At 58.0% G+C, this 20,198-nt stretch overlaps 4 protein-coding genes across 4 annotated transcripts in view; 2 read left to right on the plus strand and 2 right to left on the minus strand.

The window, feature by feature from the left end:
- The window catches only part of VOLCADRAFT_98495 (uncharacterized protein), a gene marked incomplete at both ends in the record, with an annotated part of 5,298 nt that extends 2,975 nt beyond the window's left edge, over positions 1-2,323 (plus strand). The window contains 5 exons of the mRNA XM_002957359.1: positions 460-719; positions 1,115-1,196; positions 1,611-1,751; positions 2,150-2,257; positions 2,315-2,323. Of these exons, the coding sequence (XP_002957405.1) occupies positions 460-719; positions 1,115-1,196; positions 1,611-1,751; positions 2,150-2,257; positions 2,315-2,323 (600 nt within the window). The remainder of the gene's footprint in view (positions 1-459; positions 720-1,114; positions 1,197-1,610; positions 1,752-2,149; positions 2,258-2,314) is intronic.
- A 2,059-nt stretch (positions 2,324-4,382) lies between these two features.
- On the minus strand, positions 4,383-9,056 carry VOLCADRAFT_119690 (uncharacterized protein; the record flags this gene model as incomplete). Its single annotated transcript, XM_002957403.1, has 8 exons — positions 4,383-4,484; positions 5,004-5,051; positions 5,405-5,807; positions 6,293-6,360; positions 7,213-7,362; positions 8,267-8,466; positions 8,775-8,837; positions 8,924-9,056. The coding sequence occupies 8 exons, from the start codon at positions 9,054-9,056 to the stop codon at positions 4,383-4,385; spliced, it is 1,167 nt and encodes a 388-aa protein (XP_002957449.1).
- Positions 9,057-9,603: 547 nt separating this feature from the next.
- VOLCADRAFT_98497 (uncharacterized protein) lies at positions 9,604-11,529 on the plus strand (the record flags this gene model as incomplete). The annotated part of the gene is made up of 5 exons (XM_002957360.1): positions 9,604-9,831; positions 10,007-10,181; positions 10,371-10,502; positions 10,738-10,922; positions 11,080-11,529. 5 exons carry the CDS (start codon positions 9,604-9,606, stop codon positions 11,527-11,529), a joined length of 1,170 nt encoding a protein of 389 aa, XP_002957406.1.
- A 1,875-nt stretch (positions 11,530-13,404) lies between these two features.
- VOLCADRAFT_98498 (uncharacterized protein) lies at positions 13,405-18,867 on the minus strand (the record flags this gene model as incomplete). The annotated part of the gene is made up of 6 exons (XM_002957404.1): positions 13,405-13,502; positions 14,176-14,864; positions 16,081-16,256; positions 16,579-17,538; positions 17,747-18,228; positions 18,822-18,867. 6 exons carry the CDS (start codon positions 18,865-18,867, stop codon positions 13,405-13,407), a joined length of 2,451 nt encoding a protein of 816 aa, XP_002957450.1.
- Positions 18,868-20,198: the final 1,331 nt, after the last annotated feature.

The raw sequence follows: 20,198 nt of genomic DNA on the forward strand, positions 1-20,198 counted from the left end.
GAAGGGGGGGGGGCCCAACGCATTTACGAAGCAGACTTCAGTTACCGCAGACCCTGACTCGGCCAGGACCACCCCCACCGGGGAGACCCACGCCGCACGGGGGGAGGGCTTGGGGCCCCCTATGGCCTCCTAGTACTGTATCCCTCTCCCCGGGAAGGGTGTTGCCTGGGAGAAGCCAGCCTCCAAAACCGGTACCATGGAGCCGGAGGGCGGCGGCTGGTCGGCTGGGCGGCTGGCGGCTGGGCGGCTGGCGGCTGGGCGGCTGGCGGCTGGGCGGCTGGAGCGTTGGCTGGACCCGCTGCATCCATCCGCTGCAAGACACCACCGTAGTCTGTGTGGTGGTCCGCGACGCTCCGGCCTTACGGGGTGATCGTACGAGTTACACGTACGAAATGCACGTACGATACTGAGTCGTCCCGGTCCTGTGCCGTGTGTGTCTGCGTGGCCGTTTTCACACAGGCCGTGGACACGCTTCTTCTGGTCCTCCTGGCGGACAGCGTGCTGCGGTTCGGGAGCCTGGCTCCGAAGCTCATGGTGGTGGCGTGGTTTAGGAGCCGGGGGCCAGGGGGATCGGGTGCTGCGGCTGGGGCCGACGGCGGCAGCGGTGGCAGCAGCAGCCATCTCAGCGGCGCGAGGCGGCAACGGCAGCAGGCGCGGGTCCTCACTGCGGTCGAGCGGGCGGTCGCTCTGTACCGCACGGTGCTTCCGGGGCCTGTGTGGTGAGATGGGTGGCCGGCCGGCGCGGTCCGGTGCGCGAATGGGACCAGGGACATGCGTGGGAAGACGTTGGGTAAGGGGCTCAGGAGTAGTAGTAGTAGTAGGAGGAGGAGTAGGAGTAGGAGGAGAGGAGTAGGAGTAGGAGAGGAGTAGGAGTAGGAGTAGGAGTAGGTGTAGGAGTAGTAGGAGTAGGAGTAGGAGGAGGAGTAGTAGGAGTAGGAGTAGGAGTAGGAGTAGTAGTAGTAGTAGTAGTAGTAGGAGGAGGAGGAGGAGCAAAATAGCAGGGGGAAGGAATCACGTACATCTCCATAATCGGTCCCACAAAGGGGCGTTTCCTCTTCGGGGACAGCAACCACCTCCAGCCCCAACGCCGTTCCCCCCCATCCACCACGTGGAGCAGGTACGGCTACCTGCTGCACGGAGGGGGCTTCCCGCCCGTCCTAGCGTCGCTGTTCTGCGGCTTCTACGTGGTGCTCAAGGTACGCGGGCTGGAAGGGGCTCGGGACTCAGGATTAGGAACCTAGGCGGCCTTCTCGGGGACTCCATGATGACGTGATGACGGCTTTAGGGTTTTTAGGGTTTCAGGGTTTTTGACGGCTAAACGGGGGGTTGCGATACACAAGGGCTGGGGCGATGTATCCGGCCCCGCTTCCGTCTCGGCGTTGTTGCTATCGCTTAGCCGACCGACGCTCCGTCGCCCGGGGGGGGTCTATGTACTGGGGGCATGGGGTTGTTCTGGGGACAGCTGCGGTTGCCACAGCCCTGTGTGCGTACCTCTTGCGGTGCTAACTCATTTGGCTGGTATGTACTCGTCAGGATTGGATGTGTAATGGTTGCGTGTACTCCTAGCCGCCTAGCAGCCGCCGTCCACACCCCCCGGGAGCCGCGCGCAGGCATCTTACGTTTTTGCTCAGACGCGGCTGTTTGCGCTGGCGCTGAAGACCGCCACACGGCGGGGTGCGCTGTACGGGACGTATATGGGGCGGGTGGACGGTGGCGAGGAGGGAGGCTTCAGTGCGTGCCCCGTATGCCAGGTGGGTGGGTGGGTTCCTGTCGTGAGTGTTGTGTCATGTGGGGCGGGGCGGGGCGGAGTGGGGTAGTTGTAAGCAGGGTGGGGTGGGGTGGCGTGAAACGCACGGCACGCATGACGAGCCTGCGGGGTAAAGGGTATGCCGCATGCGGCACGTGCTTCCCTCCGCATTTTTTCTTGATTGCATATTGGATGGCAAAGCGCTCTCTCAGAGCTTCCGGTATCACTTATCTTCATTCCAGCCAACTCCAGCCCCTCCTCCGCATACCTCACGTCTCTGTGTCCCGGCAGCAACGTGCTCTCTCGCGCGCACCCTCCTCCTTCCCTTCCTTCCCGCCTCCCTCTGGGGCATTTGGCGTTCTTTCCGCCCTCGCCCCTCCCCCGTCCTCCACCTCCAATCAGGACCCCGTGAACACGCCCGTCCGTCTGGACTGCGGACACATCTTTTGCGAAGAGTGCATCTTGGAGTGGCTCGAGCGCGACCGCACCTGCCCCATGTGCCGGGCGCAGGTGCGACCCGCGGGTCTGCCCTCCTGCAGCGACGGCGCTTCGCCGCTGCTGCCGCAGGTCTTCTGAAGCCTGCGCTCCCTCGTGATGGCGGACTACGTCCTTTGCTTGCTTGCTTTCGTGGTCCCTGTTCGCCCGATAATGCGATGGCGACCATCAGGGCTATCCTCGCATCCTCAAGGACGCCCTGACGATGGGGCTGGTGCTGAGCTAAACAGCCGTTGCTCACACTGGTATGTGATTATACGTGGTACTCCCCAACAGGAAAGGCTCAGCTTGGGGATCCGAATAATGTCAGCCAGGCATGGGGTCAGGGGTTGCGAGGGCTGCTGTACCGCAGGAGCCTTGACGTGCGATTGAGGGCCGCTCTCGGGCGATAGTGGTGTTGTGGCCTTTGTGGGACATGACAGGACCGGACTGGTTTGGGGTTATCAGCGTGTTTTGGAACAGCACGTCCTCCTCGGCGATTTTGTGGACTTATTGGTGTTGCTGGACTGGACTGGAACTGCCCTCAATGAGCCGGTCAGGCATTCCACTGAACTATGCAGCAACGATTGTGTAACGGCTGCGCTACTGGCGCGTACAGGCTTGGCTGTGTGCTTTACAGTACAATGGGTTACAGGGGTGACAGTATGTACACAACATCCCGGGTGATGGTGCGTAAACTGGCCGGAGGCTGGCATGCGCGATCGTGAGATAGAACTTAATAAGTACTTAAAAAGGGAGCTGACGATGTTGTCCATGAAGGCTGTATGTATGTCAAGCGACACCTCCGAGTCCACCGCTTCATTGAGTGCCAATGGGGGCTGATTTTTTTTACTACTGCCATCCCACAGCGGTGGCCATATGGGGGCTGGAATGTACACGGGACCTCACGAAAGGGTCTGTCTGTCTGCCTGCCTATCCCGTGTCGTGGAATCCCTGTGCGACTGTCAACTACCTTCGCTTGCGGAGGAAGGAGGACAACTCTTGCTGATGCCGACTGCCTCAGCCATTTACGGCGATGGCAGGACCTGCGGCTCACCAAAAGTTCAATACCGTGCAATACATAGAACAACAAGTATTGTTATGATACACGGGGGCGGCCCAAACCGCTGCACGTACCTCAGGTCCCTCAGGGGACCCAAAACCCCCGAGGAGCCCGCCATAACGGAATATCAAGCCACGAAACGACAAAACGGCTCGTCCAAAGGCAAAAAACTAGCTCCAAAACCAATAACGCCGCTCGAAATGAAACTTCCCTTCTCACAGCAACGACACCCGGCATAGCGTCCCCTCGCAATGCACTCTCCGGTTTCCACGCGGTGATCTAAACAATCTCTCATTCGTGAACATCGACAGCTTCCGCAGGTGACTGGCCGCGCCGGCCCGCGCTGGGAAGTCTCAATGAAACCGGACAGGATGGCACCCGCGACGTGCCATATTGAGAAAAAAAATCTTTAGCAAAAATAAAGCAAAACACGAACACGAATTTATGCCCTCCCCCCCCAACCCCTAATGCCCCGGAAAAATAAACATACCAAAATTGCTTACCAAGGCCAGCGCGGGGCAAAAGATGTAAGCCCCTCAAAACCCAAAACAACGAAGCATACCCCGAGTTCCCCCACTCTTCCCCCATGGCAAGCGAGGGCCACCTAAGCATCACCTTCCATGCCGTTCAATACTGTGATAGACTGACGAAGTCAGGCCCCCAGTCGCGGCAGCCGAATGGTACAGAAAAAAAAAGCAAAAGCAAAGCGAGGACGGCGGCCCCCGAGCCGTTACGACCCAATCACGATCCCAACGACCAACCACGCAACGAAGCCAATACCCATGTACCGAAAATGAGACACCTAACTCTTAAGTGCACACCTTCCGAACCTGAGCCTGAGACCGTGCAAATGCCACCACTCTCTCTTGACATAGACTTGGTCACTCATGCGCCGTCCCCGCCCGTCAGGCATCCAACCCTCGCCAACACCGCACCGCACGGCTGGGGTTGGGTTGTAAACCCACGCCGCCGCCCGCTGCTGCCATGCTGCTGCTAGTGGTGGCGTCAGGCGGGGTCACAATCACCGAACGCCACGTCCTCCCCCTGCTCCTCCCCCTGCTCCTCCCCCTGCTCCACCGTGCCGTCCTCATCTCGCCCTCACGACGCCGCAGACAGCGCCATGAGGGCGCACTTGGCGGAGAGCAGTCCCCGGGCCTCACCCATAACGCGTTGAGCCAGCTGCAGCCGTTCCAGGACGTCCTGAGGGTGGCCGGGGAGGCCCGCCGTCGTCGTCGTCGTCATCGTCGTCGTCGTGGCATGGCGGGCGGTGCCAACACAGGGCGGGGTGGGGACTGTCGTTGCTGTCCTCGACACCCAGATGGGATGAAACGCGCCTGCGAGTCTGTCATTGGCCTGGGCTCTGGGCTCCGCTCCTTCCCTCCAGACGGGGAAGGGAGCTGGAAATGGTTGCCTGGCTAACGGACCCTCCCTAGGTCCTCCGGCAGGTAGATAAGCTGGCCCCCGGCAGGTAGAGACACACCCCAACCCCAACCCCAACAGTATCGGTTCTGCGGGAAAAGGCCCTTCACTCCACACAACAGCTTTCGCCTTCGCGGATGACTACCCCCCCCCGCCTGTCGCTAGGAGCACCCGCAGTCCCCCGCCCCCCAACCGTTGCTAGATGAGCTAAGAAATCAGGATAAACAAATACAATGTATACCGTTCCACTCGGTTCTTCGTATAGTATTCTATGGCTCTCTCATGCCTCCCCCACCCCACCTGCGTCTCCATCGCGGCCGCCTGATGACTTCGGATGTCCTCTCGCTCCTGAGGCCGGGTCCCGGAGGTCCCGGAGGTCCCGGAGGTCCCGGAGGAAGGGAAGATATCGGAGAGAGGGGAAGGGGGAGGGAGTGCGGGTGGGTAGGTGCGTGGCGCCGGGTGAATGTGGCTGCAGCTGCTGCGGCTGCTGTTGCGGCTGTTTGAGGGTTGCCGGGGCGCTCTACTGGGCTGAGCGCTTGTTGGTGTTGCGACGTGTGGGTTGATCAGACACCGGACACGGACATCGACGGGGACCACGTCAACAGAGGGGCCTAGAGGGGCCTAGAGGGGCAAGGTCAGTCGACAAGCAGCTAACCGAAGCGCCGAGGCAGGTGTCAATGCCGCACCATTACGGCTCTCACCTCTTCGGTCGCCTGGGGCAGCACCTGGATGGCTGCCAGCGACAGACGGCAAGCGCGTTCCAAATCCAGTAGACTGGGTCGTGTACGAATGACGCTGCCGCCCAGAATGCTGCCGGAGCCGCCGCCGAGCACCGCCGCTGCCGCCAGGCCACCGCCGGCAGAGCCAACAGGCAGCTGCACTGGCGGCGGCGGCAGCGGCGGCGGCAGCTCCACCCCCGTTGCCGCGGCAGCGGCGTATTGCGCATCATACTCGGAATCAGATCCCGAGGAAATGGTTTCGGAGTCCGTGTACAGCGTTTCCGTATCTGGGAATACCTGAGCAGCCAAGATCTTGCTGGGCTGGAAGTCGTCACATGAGCCCAGCGGCCCGGCGGTGGTGGTGTCGCGGCCTTCTGCCGTACGGCTGTTGAGCAGCAAGGAGGACGATGAGAAGACCAGGGGATGGGGGTTGTCCACCCTGCGTTGCAAGCCGTGGAAGGGCATGGGTAATGACACTGTGTGTGGGGTGTGTGTGTGTGTGTGTGTGTGTGTGTCTGCGTGTTGGGGGAAGGGAAGGGGGGTGCCATTCCCAGCGCCTACAGCCCCGGCTCTACCCCCGGCTCGGTGGGTGCACCCCAAGAGGCCGGTGTCTTCCTCCCTCCCCTCCCCTCCCCTCCCCTCAGTACTGAAGCCTAGGAGGCGCGCCACACATTACAGCTGCGGAAGCTGAAAGGAATACCACACAACAACCGCTCTCAACATCTCAACGGTCCGCACGTCCCTTGTCTTCCCGGCTCCCCGCGGCCACCATCCGAGGGGCTCAGTCCCGGTCCAAAAAACAACCCGCAGGTAAGGGGACACCCAAATACCCGCAGGTAGGGGGACACCTTGCGCCAACGACCCACCCACCAGTGCATGGCGCGCTGCAAGTTGGCCGTCTCCGGGGCCTTGAACTTGGCGGCCAGGTTCTGTACGTCCTGCAGGTGAGCCGTACAGCCGTACCACCATCACATGTTACCCCCCCCGCAGTAGCAATCAGCGAAGATGGGGCAGTGTAGTGGAGGTGAGGGAGGGCCAGGAGGTCACGGACGAAAAAGCGGTGCGGACGAAAGAGCTTTGTGAGGTGAACCTGAACCTGAACCTGAGCCGGGGGCATTTCACCGGGTTTACCAGAAGGGGGTGTCGTTACTGTGTGGGTGGGTGCAGTTATCACAGTTGTTTCAAAGGTCGCGAGCTGCTGTGCCGTGTGGATTTACAGCGGCCCGCCCGTCATTGTGCGAACCTTCATCATGGCGCGGAGCCGCTCTACGGATGTGCAGATGTCTCGCCACAGAGGCGCCTGCAGCACATACATACACATATACACACAAACACGCAAACACATTGACGAGGGGGGGCGGCTCAGATTTTCAAAACAAAACAAATACCCCTTTGGAGGGGTCGAGAGGAGGGGGTCGAGAGGAGGGAGCGAGAGAAATGGCAATATTCACCGAGACACAATGAAGACACAAGCTACTGGTTCAAGCGGGAGCTCTGTACGCGCAAGCAGCGCAACCCCAAGGTCCCCTCCGCTCCGCAATAGACCCCCCCGCATGGCGTCCGCGGATTCGTGGTGTGTGATACCGAGTGTAACATACATACATACATACATACATACATACATACATACATACATACATACATACATACATACATACATACATACATACATACATACATACATACATACATGCATACATGCATGCATACACCCCCACTCACACACACCCACACATGCATGCACTCCAGCTACTCCAGGCCCCCCCTCCAGCCCGCGCCCGGCGGACCACCTGCAATCTGTCCAAGTCCACCGCATCGGTGACGGGCACTACCACGGCCCGGAAGTACGGCTGAGTCTGCGCCAACGACTTAACCGCCACTCGGCCCTCCGCCTGCACACGGAGCAGCACTCCGGACTCCGTTTGCTTCACGTCGATCACCTAAGTGGTTGTGGGCGGGTTGTGGTGGTAGTGGTGGTAGTGGTGGTGGTAGTGGGCGGTGCCGTACGGGAGGAATCAGAACCAGGAAGCAACAGATCAACTGCTGATGGGTTTTGGGAAGGGATTATGGTACGGCAGTGTGGAGGGTTTAGATGGGCGCGGATGAGGAGGAGGAGGGGAAGTTCCCTTCCCGGGGGGATCTGAGAACGCCAGGGGGGTTATTCAACACAGCGTGCGTGTGTATGTGAATGTGTTTGTAGGGGGGGGAGGGCGCTGAAAGGGAGGGATGTAGGTGCGGACCATATGGACCACACAGCAAGGACTCTCCTTATCACTTCTCATGCACATAGCTGGGTTGGCCATGTACAGAAGAAAAGTTGTTGTCCCGTACATGTAGAATGGAATGACATACATACATGCTGTATTTGGAAACACTGTTGGAAGCAGAGCACTGGCGGCAACGGCAATGGCCCGGATGACCCGGTGACTGTGTGGGGCCGCTGCCAGCGCTGTGGGCTTCACGGCACGTGAAAGCTTTGAGACCCGCGGCACGGGTGCATACACACACGTGTCGCATCCCCGTCTGAACGGCGGGACCCCTCTGCAGAGCCGCCCGCTGGCACTAGACATCGCAAAACTATTCGCCATGCTGTTCATCGAACGCGACGAACGCGATGCCATCCGAAAATCATCGGGCTAGTGGAAAAACGAGGTAGGAAAAGGGAATCCCCTGAAACGGCCCACAGCCTGAACCCTAGGGTTGCGCTGCACCAGCAGCACCGAGTCATCCGCTGCTGTGCCGGGTAGCAGCATCGAATCCATGAGTGACGGTTATTGACAGGTTTTCCCTAGCACCAGCCCGGGAGCTGATGCTAGCTTGGGGACACCGGCCGCCGCCACCAACCTTCACAATCGTGGAAAGGCAAAACACGAAGCCGCCCGCTTCGTATGCCCCCAGGCGGCTAGTGGCGCTCGCGCCGCTCGAGGTCGAGTTCGTTGGTTCCACTGATGAATGTACGAGCATCTGGTGCGGTGAGCTGAGCAGCTCCTCAAGCAGCAGCATGTAGCCGCTGTTGTCGTACAGGCGGAGGACTTTGCAGCTGCCTGTGGGTGCGGGAGAGGGGCCCCAGTAGAGTGAAGGGAGTGCGGTAATGAGTGCATGGCATCTGAGTAGTTGGTTTCGGGGCGTGGTGTGGACAAGTTGAGAACGGCTTGAAGTGAGCGGCTGAATCTAAACCGTTGCTAGCGGTTGGTACGGACAGGCCATAGGAGGCTCCCAACCCCCAATCCCCTTGGTCCCGATCGAGGGCTCCCACCCCAAGGGAGGTAGGCTGTGAGGAGTCGCCAAATGGAGCTCTCGATGGAAAACGCTCATTTGGGCATCGATCCCAAACTCATGATCAGGGTCTCACCGGGGGGAAGTACCTCCTTGGCCGTGAAGGGCAGGAGAGGCAGCGCCGCTGGAAATCGCACAGCTGCAGAGATATGCGCATGTATGCATAGTCAGGAAAGTAATGTGGGAGCGCAGTTCGCGCGCCGCGAGAAAGCGGATATACCTCACCCCGGCATACGACAACCCGCTGGCGCGACTGAGATCTTGCCACGTTGCGCTCTGGTATGACAAGCTTTGGAGTTTTGCGCGAAATAACGCAGGACCTTCCGCCAAATGCCTGGGTTCCCAGGGGCCCCGTCATCGCGTCGTCTGTGCCCTAACAACGGTCGGACCAGAGCACGCCTAATAGATGTTTATTTGTGCCAGTATTATAGGGTGTTTCTCCAAATCTATTTTACGGCGATAGATAAGGTGGACCGTCCAAAACCCTTGCAAGCCAGAGTCAGACCAGCTTTGAATGCATGACCGAATACCTAGTCCTTCATCCTCGAGTTTCATACCCCATATGCTCTACTTACGATCCCCTCGGAAATGATGCCAATGAAACCAGTGTTGGTTGGCCAACGACCTGTCCAACTTTCGCTTTGCCCAATACCCCGCTTGGGGGTACCCGGCGCATCCTACGATAATTGTTTATAGCCATAACATATTTTGCTGAATATGGCGTCTGGCAATTCCATAACCCTGTTAATTGCACACTGGCAAATGCAAGCTGCAGCATAATGATGGCCCAGACGCATGCCACGTGATTGTAGTGCCCTAAGGTTTATTCATGCCATTTCTTCAGCGACCAGGCCGCCTTGCAAACCTGTGCAGAGCGCGTCTCGGTTGGACGGCGGCGGCTTGTAATGGAACCCTGCCCCGATGCAACAACTGACACGCACAATACAACTGACCCGCGCGGAACTGAGCCGGCGACTGGCTGCGATACAGAATGCGGAAAGAGTAGCGCGGCACTCGAAGGTTTTGACGCACAGCGATTATTAACCGAAGAGCAGGCGGCCGAGGACCTGCAGGACGACGATGGAGATGCGGGGCCCAAGGATTGGCAGCGCTTCTACATGGGCTACCACCAGGTTAGATGGGGAACACTGTTCCCTTTATTGTAACCCATCTACTCGCCACGCTCAACTGGCTCGGTCAACAGCAACTGTCGACTCCACAGCACCCGCTGCAGATGGCTTCGTTCCTATACCATCTTGCCCCCACATTTTCCCGCATCCCCTGGTCCTCTTATTTTACGGGAAGTAGCGCTTCGTTGAGGATTGCGTGCTGGAGCTTCAAGGAGGGCTGTTACGAGTCAGCCTTGCGCAGGCCCCCAGCGCCAAGGTCGCGGCTAAGAGGACTGCAGAAGGCCGCAATGGAAAGGGACAGCAGCACCACCACAAGCAGCAGCTTGATAAGGCATCCGATCCCGCGCTAACAGGTGCGACTGCACTCGCTCGGGTGTGCAACTACCGTCAACACACTGAGGTTCGCTGAGGCATCTACAGCCATTTGGGTGCTCCAAAAGTTTCCTTTCCTGTCGCCCTGGGGCATAACAAGTAGGTGCCATACACCCTCCCCCCCCCTGGTGTCCTGTCCCCGGCCCAAAACCCCAACGCTGCCAGAGCAGGTACGACTGTATGGGACGGCGCCGTGGTGCTATCACACTACCTAACAGAGACGACCGTACTTGTACGACCAGCTGATCGGCCGTACGCTTATAGCGGCGGAAGGCTGCCAAACGTGCTGGAGCTGGGGGCAGGTGGGCATGGGCTGGTTGCAACGCCGTGTGACTTCGGGGTTTTAAACAGGGTTGCTGTGTGACTTCGGGGTTTTAAACAGGGTTGCGACGTGGCTAGCAGGAGGCGCCTCCAACATAAGATCTGATAGCGGCAGCTGGCCTGGCTGCGCAGCGTTACACCGACACATATCGCCCTAACGCTGGTGGTGTTGGTGTTGTTGATGATGGTGTGGCGGTGTGTTATATGCATTGACAGGCACTGGCGCTGTGTCACTAGCCGTGGCGGTGTGTCGTATTGCCGCCAGCATCACCATCACGGACCTGCCAGATCTGCTACCGCATCTGCGGCTTAACGTGGCGAGGAACAGCGGGCTGTTGCGGCCGGGACAGGTGCACCTGCAGCCGCTGCGGTGGGGACCCGAGGGGGAGCAGGACGTGCAGGTGGGTGGGGGGCTGCGGGGGGTTGACGTGGGGGTGTGTCACGGTCTGATGGGTCCTCAAACCCGGTATCTCCGATTAACGGCTCCGCTCTGCTGCATCCTGCTTCACAAAGCCATTTATCTTCTTTTGTCCCGTCTTGCCCCATGCCATTGTGCAGAGCCTTGGACCCGTACGACCGCCGTATGACGTGATCGTAGGCTCGGACCTGATTTACTACTCGTACACGCCAGAGACGCCCCACAGCCGCCTGCTTCTGTGGACCCTGAGGCGCTTGTGCGGCCCTTGCAGTGTCGTGTACTTGTCCCTGTCACTGCATCACAACCCGGAGGAGGTCGAGCGCTTCTTAAGCTGGGCGGCGGAGGGCGATGACGGCTTCCATGTGCTGCGGCTGCGCGCCTCCATTCCTGTGCAGTGGCGGGTGCCGGATGTGCTGGTGGCGCGATTGACACCTAAGTGGACGACGGCAGCACCGCCGCCGAGTGCTAACGGTTGTGCTGTCGGGAGTAATGATGATGATGTGGAGGGTTGCGAGGCAGGTCCTGTGGCCGCAATGGCGGCGACGCCGGACGGAGCTGGGCATTGCTGTTCCCGCGAAGTTACCGCTTAGGCCTTTGCGGCCGCAGCTTATGGCGGTTCCGCGGACACTGTTGTTGCATGGGTGGCGATAATCTTCGTGTCTCAATTGGGAGATGGCAGTTGACAATAGGGTAACGTAATTAATTTCATGCCCAGGCTTTTATGTACTTGGAAAGGTATACGCTGGGGTGAGGGGGGTGCATTGGAGGGCGTGTGCGTAACCCCCTAGGTAGGGGAGCTGTGAACAGTGGGCCTTGTCTTGCTGCATTGCTTCACTGGACTACAAGGCAGGGCAAACTGCTGACGAACAGCACGGCCCAGACTTGACCTCATGCTGTCATAACATCCACGATTCTGGGGCATACGCAGTACGTGATAATAGGGAGTACAGTTTTAAGTGGGATATGGGACGAAATTGGGTCGCAACAGGGAATCCACGCCTGAACATTCCGTCGGCGGCGCAAGACCGCAAGCAGCTCGCGGAAACCGATGCGCCTTGTCTCACTCAATCTCGACCACAACCCAAGACGAGGGTACGGCACAGGAAATGGCGGCGAGCCAGATGAACAGTTTGAAGTTGCAAGTGCTGTTTAAGTGTTTCAAGTAGTAGTGTAGAGGCGGGAAACAACTTAAAGAACCCGAACGGCCGCTGCCCGCGCAAGTATCACGATCAGGATCAAATTCTTTTTTTGGAAACGTTGCGCTGTCTCGCTGTGGTCAGCAGCTGCCGTAAGGGATGGCGCAGGTGGGTTTTTGGTGCGGCTCCCAGTTGGCTTTGGGAGGCCGCGCTCTCCCTTCGCTGCTTATTAAAAAAGGATTGTTCTGTCGAAGGGAACAGAGGAACCAAACCGCTAATGATAATCTAATATTCCGATAAGGAGGGCAAGATCTACACACAAAATATATGAACATGAACAACCACGTTGTCTCCATCTGCGTAGCCGTATGGGGACCGACCACAGCAACCCCCTGGAGCTATCTATCCGTAGCGAGGAAAGCCTAATCCTGCTCAGGCCCTCGCCAGGTTGACGCGTTCCGCTCGTGAACAGCGCTGTGTCCTGGATGGAATCCCTCTACAAACGAAGTCCAAGGTCCGCCCAAGCACATCCACGTCCTGGGGCCATCAAAATATACGCAAAAAGCTACCGTAATCAGCGTCAGAGACACTAAGCACTAGACTCTGGCGAGGCTCACATGTTCCAGCGAGTTGTCGGGAACGCAGTACATATACTCCGAGAAGGCTAGGTCCTCACCTCGCCCACCTACGAAATTGGGCCGCATTGGGCCGCATTTTTATTGGACATGGTACCCCCTCGTCTCAAGTTCGCTCCCAATACGAGACGGTTATACACAGCACCGTCAACGTCCCCGCCCTCCGAGCTAGCGAACGGGCCTAAAAGCTGCACGTCACCGCATATTCAACACCGCCATATGTGACGGCGTACAAGGTATTAAACACACACAGCGCGTGTATCCCTACAATACCTACCGGCCGCTACAATATTTGGTAGCGGGGCTGCACGGCGGTGTATTCCTTTCTCGAAATACATCGCAACAAGAAATTCATTCACTTCGCACAATTTTTTTTGTCGTGATCCTTTTTCTGATGCTGAGCGTCGCAGCAGCTCTATTCCAAAGGCCGTTCCTCATTCTCGCCTCTCCCCAACGAAGGTTCTAAGTGTAGATCTATGGTTCTGACGAGCGCAAGTAGTATGTAGGGTTCTTACGAGGTTCAAAACAGGATACGTATGCGGACCGAAGAGCGCTTCCCCGGGATCCCGTCTATGTGAACTATATATATAAAGCACCTAGTGCCGCTGGCAATCGGCAACCAGTCAGTACCCATCCAGTCTTCAAAGGATAAGCTTCAATTTGCCAGGTCTGTGGTCGCCAGATTGGTCGGGGATTACGACGCCGGTGGCACCTGCCGCAACTTGGCCACCACGTCATCCATCCGGTCATTCGGTAGGTCGCAGCAACCCCCCTCCTGCAGATGGGAAGCTGCTGCACAAGAGGAAGATGAGGCCTGAGACGTCAGGCGTATGGCAAAACACCACACGCCACAACCGCCGCGTCACAACCTGATAACTTGACGGTTGTCGTGATGGTCGTGACCTGGTAGAAACCCTGAGTTGTGATAGATAGATAGAAACCTATCCTAAGTGGGTCGTACGACCAAAAAAAAGTTAAATTTCACGTTCAAGCAGCAAGCGCGCAGCTGACAAACGTTGGGGCAGATAGCGTGTAGGTGCAGTCACAACAACCCGTCAATCACAAGGCCCCTCTGCGACAAGGGCCGTAGAGGGGAGGCTCCCACTGGGGAGAAACGTTATCAACGGTTATTGCCACAACGGCTGTGGTGGTCTCCCTGTTTGACTGCTGCGGCTGTCCGCCGCCGTCACTCAATGCAACTGGCGCTTCTGCCATCGTTCTGGCACTACCCAGCTGGGGCTTCCAGGGCCCCCACGAAGGACGATGGTGACTGTAGGACATTCATCAAGCTCCTTACGGAACCGATCTCAGGCCCCGTTCGACAGCGGCGGCAGCATCACGCGACGACTGACAGCGCGTGTGCGTCCCTTGCCTCTGCTCGTCGCAGGCTTAAGCTTTAAGCCATCGTGAGCTGAACCAGACCCGGGCTCAGCCGCAACAGGAGCGCCGCCAGACAAAGATTTACGTTTGGAGCCCGCGTCGTCGGGACGTCGTGCCCGGACGTCTGCCGGCACGGCTGCCCGGTCTCCGGAAACGTTGTGGTCGGTGCCGCCATCGTTGACACCGCTGTCAACCCTGCCGTTGTACTCGACATCTGTATTGCCCGTGGCCAGGTCCCTGCACTTGCTGGCAGTGTCGCCACCGGCGTTGTTGCCACCGGTGGACAGCGTGGAGGGCAACACAGACACAGACTCGATTTCCGATCCAGCGTCTGGTAGCTGGACCTCCTCTTCCCCTTCCTCCACCCCAGCTGCCACCGGTGCCAACGCAGCCGTTGCCATTACAGCCGCTGCCTTGTTGAGCTGGCGTGCCATGATGCTGCGGCTGCCGCTGCCGCTGCCACGGCGGCTGCTGTCGCAGCACTCCCGCATATCGTCTGCACTGACATCCCCACCGGGCCCCACCTCCCTCTGCGCCACCATCTCCCGCATTTGCTCTGCGCCGCGCCGCAGTTCGCTCATCAATCGCGTCACGGCGGCCCTCACCTGATCCACAAGTGTGGGACTGGCGCTGATGGTGTTGGCGTTACGATCTAACGCAGCTCTCAACCTGCACAGTACGGCATGATACAGCAGTACGGCAAAACCGCGCTTGATGTGTGGAAGAAGATTTTCCCAACACACCAACACCCTGTGGCGCTCTATCTTTTCCGCCCTGCAGGTGGAGGACGGACGCCATCGCGTCAAGTACCCAGAGTGCCGCAAACTGCAAGTTTACGGTTACCATGGTTACACTGCGGCAGCTTGTTGTACGCAATGTACGCGCCACATGTAAGATGCGATGCAAATGCATGGAAAGACGAACTGCAAGAGCCGGAAGGGATCATCCGCAAGCTCGCACCGCACTAGTTGTCGCTCTCCCGATGTCGAACTACTAACTTGGGACACAAATTCTGCATGGCCCCATAAGAACCATCAGGCGACGCAGCCAAGGGCAACATATTAGTGCTTTAGGTGCTAACCATCATACACGTCAGGGCCCCTTAGCTCAGCTGGTTAGAGCGTGGTGCTAATACGCAAATTCGGCACGCCAAGGTCATCGGTTCGATCCCGATAGGGGCCACAGACTGCACATGTATATGTCATTCATCATATACCTAAAATTATTTGGCGCTCTGGGTAGAGCGCAAAGCAATGCCCCGAGGGTCGAGGCCTATTAGTATCGAAAATCCTTCAGTAAGTGCCTATTCAATGGACGGTGGTGACCTGGGATAAAGCTAGCTTGCGAGCTGACCAGGAACGGAGTTGGCCCGCCGTTGATCCGGCAGATGCCGTTGGATGCCGGTGGTGGGCGCGGAATCTGAGCGATTCACTGAGAAGTTGGCTAGGGTAACTGGATGAGGTTGCCCCGAAAAACCGGGGGAAGGTAGGGTCTGCCGGGTAGCGGCCGCAGGGTGAAGATATATAACCCCCCTGTCCCACACATCACACTACGGCTTCGGACACAGCAAACATGCTAATGCGTGGCATAATGTCGCTGGAAGGTGCCAGGATGAATCCCAACAAAAAGCGGGATGGAAATCCCTCGACCGTTAGAGGGTGCATGCACCCCCCATGCCGATGGACGGTGATGGACCGGATATAGCGATAAAGACCTGCGAGTCAACCAGGAGTGGAGTTGACGCCGCTATTGATCTGGCGGCAGATTCCACTGGATGCTGGTAATGGTGGTGGGTGCTAAACCCGGAAGAGCCCCTTTTCGCAGGAGTCGGCACACATGGGTGATGAGAAGGATGCAGGTGCCCTGTAACATCGGGGACGGCAGAAGGGACTGCCAGGCCGGTGGCCTAGACGCCCCCTACCACTTCACACAAGCACACCATGACGACGAGCGCCCAGACAATGTTTTTGTCTCCAAACTTGTGTCGTACCTTCCCGCGGACATCATGTCGTGCGCCATGATGTGCAGCTGCTCTTCATTCTTTCGGAACACCGCCTCGGACTCATCCACGAGCACCAGCACCTCCCGCTGCACCCGCGGCAGCTCCTCCGTGACAGCGCGAGCTGTGTCCACCACACGATTTACCGCATCATACACCGCCCGTACCTGCAGGAGACACACGAGCACCCCCACATGCGCACATGCGCATTACATGGGCAATGGTGACTTTCCCTTAAAACAAACGGCCACCCTTGTACCCGAATTGCAACCCTTGTACCCGGATTGTAACCCCAGCTTCTCGCACCACTTCCCTTCCTCCCTTAGTTGAGCCGGCACCCTAACCCCTAAAACCCGCCAAGCCCACACGTGGCCTCTCTTTCCAGATTCCCACACACGGACGCCGCCCACAGCAGAATTCCGCCCACGGAGCCTCCACGTACGCATGTACAAACACGAGCAGCGCAATCTGCGCCATTGAGATCCGCACCTTGGGCGACAGGCAGTCCGGGAATGACACGCCAGGCACGCGGGGCTCAATGCCCCAGTCCCAGGACCAGCTCCCTCCGGGGTTGAGGCCGTCCGCACTAGTGCCGCTCCCGTAGCCCTTGGACAGCAGTGGGCTGGGAGGTTCACAGTTGCTGGCACAGCCACCGGCCGTACTGCCACAGTATGCGCCGCCAGCATTGACACTGCTGCTAAGCATGCTGCCCGACTCCGAGGCAGAGCGGAGCTGCGGCTCCACGGAGATGAGCTCACTAACAGACAACCCATCAATTGAGCCACCGATGCCACCGCCATCACCGCTGGGAGGTCGCGGCGGTGGCGGCATTGGTGCCGCTGCCGCTTCTGACATCGCGGCGGTGGCCGCCGCGTGGCGGGTGGCGTCAAGAGCCGCCTCAAACACCAGCGTTACAGCTTGTGCGATAGGGTAAGCGGACGGGTCCCCCTTGCGCAGTGCTGCTGCATCTTTTCCAGCGCTCGCCCCGGCAGCACCGCGCTTGGCCAATCGGAACAATGCATGGTTGGCGCTACTCAATGCCCGGCGCAGCACCGCCGCGGCCTCGTCAGCAGCCGCGATACCCTTGCTGACGGCTGCGGCGCCGCCACCGCTGACGTCAGACGCGTCAGCGCCGCGTGTCAGGGATAAGCTACGCAGGACGCCGCCATGCCGAGCTGTGCGCTGTGCGGCGGTGGCTGCGGCTGCCGCCATCAGGAAGCTTGCTGGCGGTGTCACTGCAACAAGTCGGCGGCCTGCCTCTAGCTCCAGCTGTATTAACGGTGCAGCGGTAGTAGTGACGGCGGCAGCAATGGCGGCAGCTTGCTGCGCTACCGTTGCGGCGGCGTCCATTATGGTGGCAGCGCCGTGCGCACTGGCCACTTGGAGCGGTGTGGCCATACTCCTGGTTGCGGCCACTTTACCGCGCGACGGTTCTTGTTCCTTAAGCCCCTGAAGAGTACCGTTGACAGTGCGTGCAGCATCAGCAGTGTGGGTAGCATCAAACAGAAGAGCTGCGGGGTTGCTGATCCCCAGAGCCTAGCTTCCTGCCGCATAACACAGGTTTGTTGCGGCCAAGCACATGATGCCTGAGCCAGGTCCAAGCCAGATCCGATGGCCTGGAGACCTAACCTTTCCGGGGATGATAACAGTGCCTTACCTGGGCCCGGTTCAAAGAGCCCACATCCGGCCGCGGTGTCAACCGCCAGGAGAATGTCCGTGCTCCCTGGGCCGGCGAGGGCACCACCGTGACCGCGAACCTTAGCCCCGGTGCTGCCTTACGCATGGCAGATAGCGCGGAGCTCAGCCGCACGGCACGCTGTTGCAAGCGTTGGTACTGTTGTGCTGCCCCCGGAATGGCCGACCCACTTCCTGCGGGAATTACTGAAAGCTGCAGTTTGCCCTCATCGTATGATATGTGCACGGGCGCTGGGTGCGCCTGCAGCGTCTTAGTGAGCTCCTCAACAGCTTGTGCAACTGCTCTATCGGCCTCCGCTATTGCCGGCCGGCTGGTGAGGACGTGGCGCACTTCGAAAGGCAGCGGCCGGCTGATGCCATCGGCGTAGAAGACATCGATGAGCACTTGAGGGATGCTGCGAACGCCTTCTGTTTTAACTTCGAGATCAAGTGCGTATTCCGGGTCTGAGGAGGTGGCGAAGACAAGGGATGCCTGCACAAAGATGTTTCGAACGTGCCATAAGCAGCCGCAGGAATAGTACGCATCGCAGGCTGTTTACCTTAACATCCCATAAGGCGTCATGTAGCTTATTACTAAGGCTAATGATGTTGTTGACTGCAGCCTCGAAACTCGTAAAGAAGTCATCATATGCGACAACTCCTAATCGTTTTAACTGCACGGGCTCCAAGCTCGTATCATCACGCTCCTTTTCTATGCGTGGAATAAAGGCAAGCGTAGCAGCAAACGGAGTTCCTCGGCTTGCGCCGCATCCCATGCGTATAAACTGTTCCTCAAATCAGCTAACCAAGGGAAGCTCAAACATTTGTATGGTTTGCCTCCTGTCCTAAATTTACACAAAGGAAGGTTATTGGGAGGAACAGAACCAGATGGCAAGCTTAACAGCAGGACAGGGTAGAATCCTTAGCGGGAAACTTCAACCTCTGTGTTGGTAAAGACGCGATGCGTCAAACATCTGGGGCCATCATAATATTGCGGCTCCACTGCCCACATAATGGAGTGCACTTGGCAGCATGGAATCGCATGGAATGGCTCGTACCGGTATTTGATAAATCCCGCTTAGCCAGCTGTCTATCTACATACATATCATAAGGTATGAGATTAAATGTTTTTTATATTGGATTAATTTTTCATTACATGGTGTGAGCTTCAAGCAGCTCATTTTCGTCGTGAGCTAGCCGTGGTTCTCCCATCCAGAGCGGTAACATAGATTGCTTCCACCTTTCCTTCTGTTTTATCTCAATTTCCAGGACTCGAAGATGAATGATGCGAGAGGATGAATGGCGGTCCAAGTAAAACAGCAAGCTGCTCGTCCATATCGGCGGTGATTTCGGTGCGCGCCCCGATGGCGTCGTCCGTGGGTTCGTCGCATTAAGTTATGCATCTCCAAGGCTCAGAGACCGGGCCCTCCGATTTCCTTCCAAGGGGACCCACATCTGATGCCCAGTGGGGTTTCTCAGGTAGCGTTCGGGATTGCTGGCATGGATCGCTGACAAATGAAGTGTGAGCTCTGCCCATCCGCCATTTCCTCGATGCCCGAGACCGCCTAATGGACGCCGCCTTCAAGACACGCCAAATTTTACATAATACTTTATGAGTAAAGTCCCTCTGCGCCGCTTCGCAGCAAGACGTAGGAAGCCTTTGCCGCCTATCCTCACAGTAAAGCCAGGGAGCGCTACATTGCACCCTCTGCTGAATGAATTGGAATGAAGTAACGTCATACACTCAACACCATTGTCATGGTTAATAAGATGCCAACTTGTAGGCCCGTACCTATGTGTACCCTATTATGAACCCTTTTTATTAGTCCTCCATCCCCCAGTGTACGAGGCCAAACCGTTGGCGTTGAGTTTCTGGCACAACTCAAGCCACCCTGCCGATCCCACATTTCCTTTCTGATCCCCTGCATCCACACCAGCACTTGCACATCGCATTCCGCACAGCAGGAAGAACACACCACCTTGCTTTAAGCGCCATAAGCAACTGCCTCTGCCAACCCCGAAGCAATTGTCAGAGTCAAGTCAATAACAAAGGCCCCGACGGACTATAACCACAACACCGCGCGCGTGCGGAGAATAAACTGGACAGGTATCATGGTGCACTCAAAGCCAGCCAGCCGGCTGTCCTGGCCAACGATGACGTAAACAGAACATAAACACGCAAACACACATTGCTTCTTCTTCCAAGCATTTGAAATGAAACCACATACTTCCATCCAACCATCAGCTTATCGCCTATGTCGCCTAAAGTAATCTCAGGCGTGCGTATCGCAGGCCCATGTATTCAGGCGCCGCGTATTAAAGCACGTCAACTGTTAAGCGGAGGGGAACTAGCGCAATGGCTCTTCGATCGCGTCGCGACCGCACCAAGGGGATGAGCCTAAGTTCACGCTAGCCAGGCACCGACATGCGCACTC

This window comes from Volvox carteri (genome assembly GCF_000143455.1).
Source record: "Volvox carteri f. nagariensis unplaced genomic scaffold VOLCAscaffold_73, whole genome shotgun sequence".
In the NCBI taxonomy this organism is placed as follows: Eukaryota; Viridiplantae; Chlorophyta; class Chlorophyceae; order Chlamydomonadales; family Volvocaceae; genus Volvox; species Volvox carteri.